This window comes from Eptesicus fuscus, chromosome 4 (assembly GCF_027574615.1).
Source record: "Eptesicus fuscus isolate TK198812 chromosome 4, DD_ASM_mEF_20220401, whole genome shotgun sequence".
NCBI classification, from domain to species: Eukaryota; Metazoa; Chordata; class Mammalia; order Chiroptera; family Vespertilionidae; genus Eptesicus; species Eptesicus fuscus.
In genome coordinates this window covers 39,699,817-39,706,431 of record NC_072476.1, presented here as the reverse complement: position 1 = coordinate 39,706,431, position 6,615 = coordinate 39,699,817, and the positions used below count along the sequence as shown (strand labels likewise).

Genomic DNA, 6,615 nt, shown 5'->3' with positions numbered 1-6,615 from the left:
GGCAGCCAATCAATGATTCTCTCTCATCATTGGTGTTTCTATCTCTCTCTCCCTCTCCCTTCCTCTCTGAAATAAAAAAATTTAAAAAAGAAAAGAAAAAGAAAGAAACATCAATGATAAGCGAGAATCACTGATCAGCTGTCTCCTGCATACCCCCCACTGGGGATCAAGCCCACATCCTGGCCATGTGCCCTGACTGGGAATGAACCATGACCTCCTGGTTCATAGGTTGACACTCAACCACTGAGCCACACTGACCAGGCTATCCATTACATTTTAAAAGCTGTGTTTGTATTTCACCTAAAATAATTTCATATATGCTACCAGAAATAAAGGTGCCAAAGTTTAGGGAACACTCTTGAATATCATAGTAGTTAAGCTCCAGTATCAACAGCCTGGCTTTGAATCTCAGTTCTAACACTATGTGAATTAGGAAAATTCCTCAATGTCTTTAAACCTGTTTCTTTATCTGTAAAATGGGATAACAATTCCTGGTGGTGCCAGTATCTGGGAAGCTGGGTATATTTTTTTTTTTTAAGAGAGCAACATTCCTTGAACCCCTGCTCTAAGCTAGCAAGGCAATATGCTAGACACTTTATATTTAATTTATTAAATCTTCACAGAAACCTCATGAGATCCAATTTAAACATAATAAGCAAATGGATAGTCCTCACTATGTATAATTCCACTAACTGCTATTGAAAACATAATGCCTTCTACTCTAACATTCACTCACAAGACCATTGAGTCCGAATCACCTTCTTCAATTCTTTAAATTCAGATTCTATTATCTTACAGACCATACTTTGTTTTTAAGATTATAAAACATCAATTTATGATAAAATTAAAAGATTGTGTCATTATTCTAACCTCTCATAAAAGTTGTACCAAAAAATTATCTGTATTTTATTTACACTTCACATTTTACCAGTTGCTAGTGTTTTGTATATACCTTCCTTTTGAGGTATGTACAAAACACTAGCAACTGGTAAATACTGAAAGAATTTGGTAAATACTGAAAGAATTTACTAGCAACTGGTAAATACTGAAAGAATTTGCCCCCAAATCTATAAAAGTTGCCAAACAGAAAAGAAAAATAAATACAGAAACCATTACTCAACTTTTAACTGACACTAGGGTCTTGGTATACCCTATTGGCATCTGAGAGGCCCACTCATGTACAACAGCATTCATTAACTAAAAATAAATTTCCAATGTGCAGATTCACTGACAATAATAATAAACAAATGCCAAATTACTGAAATATATTATACCCTTGCACCAGCAATCAAAATGAGCTTGGAGTCTCTGAAAGTCCATGTGGCAATGAAAGTATGGCCCCAACTGAATCAGAAACGCAAGTGTGAAAACCCTTTTCTTTTAAAGAGTCTATATAACATGTCCTGGGGTCATAATTCAAATACTGAGCATACTATTACTTCTATCTCTTAGTCTCATGTTTGATTAAATGCTTAGGAACCTACCTCACAGGGAGATGCTATGTTGACCAGTCAACTTTGCAAAACAGTCAAGGTTACTAAAACAGGCTATGTTTATAAGACAGGGTCAAAAAAGAATTTAAACGACTCCTAGTGCATCTGAGGTAATCCCTAGTTTAGTTTTTTCAAAAGTTCCCAGTCTGTCCTTAATTATTTCTATTCAACTCACCCTTTACACATACAGAGCCAAGTAGGAGAATTGGACCCGTGGGTTTTACATTTTCATTAAAAGCCAGGGGTAACATATAACCAACGTGAATTGTGGGTGGCAGCTCGCTTTATGATTTCTTCAGAGGAAATTTGACGGAACACATGGAGCTAGGCTGTGCAACAGGATCTCTATTTGCTTTGTGAACGTGTGGGTGTAAATGGTATTTGGCAAGCATTCACCAAAACTTCTTACATTGGCCACTGCTGAATTATTGTCCTTTCTGCTACCTTTCATTTACCAAATAAAAAGGTCAGATTCATGACCCTTTAAAAATAGTACAAATACTTTTTAGTTTGATGTAGTCCCATTTGTCTATTTTTTTCTTTTGTTTCCCTTGCCCTAGGACAGTGGTCGGCAAACTCATTAGTCAACAGAGCCAAATATCAACAGTACAACGACTGAAATTTCTTTTGAGAGCAAAATTTTTTAAACTTAACTTCTTCTAACGCCACTTCTTCAAAATAGACTCGCCCAGGCCGTGGTATTTTGTGGAAGAGCCACACTCAAGGGGCCAAAGAGCCGCCTGTGGCTCGCGAGCCGTGGTTTGCCGACCACTGCCCTAGGAGATATATCAGAAACCAATATTGATAAGAGAAATGTCCAAGATTTTACTGCCTGTTTTCTTCTAGGATTTTTATGGTTTTGAGTGTAACATTTAAATCTTTAATCCACTTTTAGTTTATTCTTGTGAGTGGTGAAAAAAGGTGGTCTGGTTTTTTTCTTTTTTTACACATTTTTGTCCAATTTTCACAACACCATTTATTGAATAGACTATCTTTAGCCCATTGTATGTCCTTGCCTCCTTTGGCAAAAATGAATTACCCTTAAAGGCATGGGTTTATTTCTGGGCTCTCTGTTCTGTCCCATTGACCTACATCTCTGTTTTGATGCCAGCATTATTCTGTTTCGGTTACTATGGCCTTATAATATAGTTTGATATCAGGTAACATGATTCCTCCAACTTTGTTCTTCTTTCTCAAGATTTTTGCACAGCAAAGGAAACCATCAACAAAATGAAAAGACAACCTACTTGTAACCAAAATAAAGCTAATTTTAAAAGAGGAGAGAATTTCTTTTTACTTGGAATAGTCTCAAGTATTTAAAAACTGATAATACCACGAACTGGTGATTTGTCTCATTTTGTGGGCCAGGGAATGAAGTGGCCATACCTTTCTGGAGAGCTAACTGACAATATTGATGGTTACCAATGGGAGGAGGGGTGGGGGGGATGGGTGAAAAATATGAAAGGGATTAAGAAGTACAAATTGCCAACTATAAGAATAGTCATGGAGATGTAAAGTACAGCATAAGTAACATAGTAAATAATATTATTATAACTATGTATGGTGTTAGATGGATAATAGATTTATTGGGTTTATAACTTCATAAGTTATATAAATGTCTAATCACTATGTTGTACACCTGGAACTAATGCAACATTGTATGTCAACTGTAATTGAAAAATATTTTCTTACAAAGATGTAAATATGCCTACCTTCTGATTCAACAATTCCAATTCCAGTAATAAATCCTAAGGAAATAATCAAATGAAACAGCAAAAATGTATGCATACACATATAAGCATATACATCTGTATATGTGTAATTATATGTGTCTGTATGTATGTGGTGGCATTGCATATAATATAAATAAAAAACCTTGAAATAACCGAAATCTCCAAAAAGATGGGAGTAATTAAATCATTTATTATGATGCTCTCTTACAATAAAAGTAACTATTAAAAATGATAATGTAGCATTAGATTTATTAACAGGCAAATTCTAAGATATATTATTAAGTGAGAAAGCAAATCCCTTGGTCCCTTTATTTTTTGCAATAAATGTGTATAACAGAAAGTCAGGAGCTACATTTAAATAAGAACATTTTTATATGTGAGCGGTTAGATTTTGAATGATTTTTTCTTTCTCTGTATAGTTTAACTTATTTGCAGTGTATATATTCTGCTTACAATTAGAAAAACATCTCCACCTTATCTTATTTACATTCTCTTGCCCAGTTTTAGAAATAGCAAACAACATGACTACAAGTCAATCTAATACTGAGCATCCCAATTACCATTTGACGCCTAACTCTCTATTTGGGAACATCTCATTTTTAAATTGCAATTTCTAACTTTCCCTTGATCTGTGGGACACAAGAAATAAATGGAAGTGATAGAACAGTGACAGGTATTTATGTTTCTTTTCCTTCCCAACACTTCTAGCAAAGTTCTGCTAGAAACACATAGAGTATTTATTCAATAAACACTGCTTCCATTGCAGGGTCACAAGGACTCCAAAAACTTTGCAGAGTTGTACATAATAGTCTGATATCTATTTAAGGGCTAAGTTGGGTTTTCTAAAATAAAAAAATTTAAAAATAAGTGAAATAGATTTCTTGGGTTATCTTAAAAAATGAAAAAAATAAAAATGATACTTCCCGGAGATTTCTTCTAGGTCGAATTAACACTAAACAGAGTTAAACTATAATATATAGGAGGGAGGGATTTCTCTCATTTGAAAAGACATAATTTATAAAACAGAAAAGTCATCAGACTGATAAAACAGTTATTCTTCTGCATTATTTAACAATAGTGAAGTATGACAATGTGAATTTGGCAGCATTTTATGACTGAGTTCAGAGAAGCCTTAAAGCCTTTTTCTTGTCATTCAGTGAGAAGGTGTCCGGTGTCAATCAGTAAGCAGGCAAGGTGGCAGGCAGTGTTTTTCGCTTGTTTAGAAGGTGACCAGGGCAAGGGCATGTTCATCTTATACACTTATGCCCTAGAAATTTTAATAAATACAAATATACATATATATATCATCCATCACTATCCAAATTTTAAAATATAATTCAGGTCCTTAGATATACTGGTTTATATTGCCAATTCTTTGCCAATGCCTCATCTTTGACTAGAGAACTCACTACGTGGCTAAGTTTTGATATTCTTATCTGTAATGTATAATTCTTTTTATTTTCCTAACAAAAAATATTTTAATGTAGGAATCAACATATGAACATTACATTAATTGATAAAATTCAGGTTACAGATATAAGATAAATATCAAATAATATTCTTCTGGCTTAATGGAAACATAACAGTTGTGATAGTCATGCTTAACACCTTGGTTAAGTAATGAGAGGAATGGACAGGGGTATCAAAGAGGTATGCAAAGATTTCACAGTTTGCATAATCCTTAGTCCTTCTGAGAAACTCCACATGGGAAATATGTGACAAGTGTCGTGTAATATGGTGGCTTCAGTCTATCAGTGACCATTCTGTTCATGTGTTTTAAGCACTGAAAACTAGATTCAAAGATTGCTCAACAAGCTTACAATACTAACTAGAGGCCTGGTGCATGAAATTCATGCAAGGGGCTTGGCCCCCGCCGCCACAGTGGCTGCCTCAGCCCCCACCGCCACGGCTTCGTCCGGAAGGTCCCGTCTAATTAGCATATTACGCTTTTATTATTATAGATAATCCCTTATATTATAAAATAGTTTAAATTTGAAAAGTTCAAAATAAAGCATACTTGTTTTCATAATTACTTTTAGATACAATTGAGACTAGACTATACATAATCAGGTATACTGCTGTGCACAGTTAATTCTAGTTACCATATTTTATATTTGTTGGTCATCAACTGCACAAATGTTATGCCCCAAAAGAAAAGATCAACCCAGCAAAATGGTTACATTTAATTTCGTTTAAAAGACAAATAAACTAAACTTAAGGAAGAATAGGCTTTTCCTGATATCTCATTTTCAAATTATTGCTACAAACTTACCGAAAGAAATAATTATATATTTTTCCCAGCATCAAATAATCTGCAGAAAGTTTCCAAGATAGACAAATTTCTTGTTCCATTTCCAAAATTAAATAAAGGCTTCCTAACTGAAAGCATTTGCATTCCTAGCTCTCTAAAGTAAACATTAAGAAGCAATGTACAAAAGAAGTGCTCTCCTGGCTTCTGAATAGCCCACTTAGTTACAGTAAGGATTTTCTGTCCCAACACTTCCTCAAATTCAAAAGACATTTACTTCCTAAGAATATGGCAAACAGTCTTCATTTCAAACCAGTCAGTCCGTTTCTGTTGCAACACTGCGGGATTCCTTGGCTACCATAAGTCGCATCAGTTGACTGTGGAATTTCTCAATCTTCTTTACATCTTGAGTTTGGTCTGTTCTATACACCAAACAAACTAAATCATCTGTTACCTTAATACACAAACTCCCATCAGAATGCCTATGTTTGAGAACCACATGTGCCTTCATAGGGTCCGCGAGGTAGAGCTTCTCCACCATGAGACTGAACTCCTCCCATGTCTGGAACTGTGGCATCGTCTCCCCACCCCAGAGGGGGGCAAGGCCAGGACCTGAGTGGCATGACCCGGCCCACCTACCTTCCTACCTCCCGCCACCACCACCCGACACCCGGGCCCAGCTGACCAAGATGGTCTGTAATGTACAATTCTTAAAGAGTTTCATTTAGGATGCTAGACTGAACCCTAAATTGTATGATGTCATTTAAGTATATGTTGCATTCATTGCTACATTCTTTAGGTGGTGGTGGAGTTCTTCATTTTCACCCCAAACTTTGTTTTTCTAATTTGAATGTAATACATGCTAATTGAAGAAAAAAACTGTGACAATCCATAAAGGAGAAAAATGAAAGTAACTCATTTTATACCACCCTCAAGTAACAACATCAATATTTTGGTACAATTGTTATAGCCAAGAGATTAAGAATTAAAGTTGTGGAACCAGACTTCCTGGGTTCAAATCCCAGATCTACTACTTACTAGCTGTATGACCTTGAGCAAGTGACTTAGTGTCTCTGTGCTTCAATTTCTCAAAGGAGGGAGGGTATAAGAGCAGGTACCTTAATAGGTGATTATGAGAATT

At 35.4% G+C, this 6,615-nt stretch overlaps 1 protein-coding gene across 1 annotated transcript; it reads right to left on the bottom strand.

The window, feature by feature from the left end:
• Positions 1 to 5,676: 5,676 nt before the first annotated feature.
• Positions 5,677 to 6,051, bottom strand: LOC103285930 (signal recognition particle 9 kDa protein-like). Its single transcript, XM_008141340.3, has one exon. The coding sequence runs from the start codon at positions 6,049 to 6,051 to the stop codon at positions 5,791 to 5,793; it is 261 nt and encodes an 86-aa protein (XP_008139562.2). The 3' UTR covers positions 5,677 to 5,790.
• Between the last annotated feature and the right edge of the window lie 564 nt (positions 6,052 to 6,615).

What these genes read in the sequence shown, in the direction of transcription:
- LOC103285930 (XM_008141340.3), bottom strand. Translation starts at nt 6,051, where the DNA reads ATGCCACAGTTCCAGACATGGGAGGAGTTCAGTCTCATGGTGGAGAAG.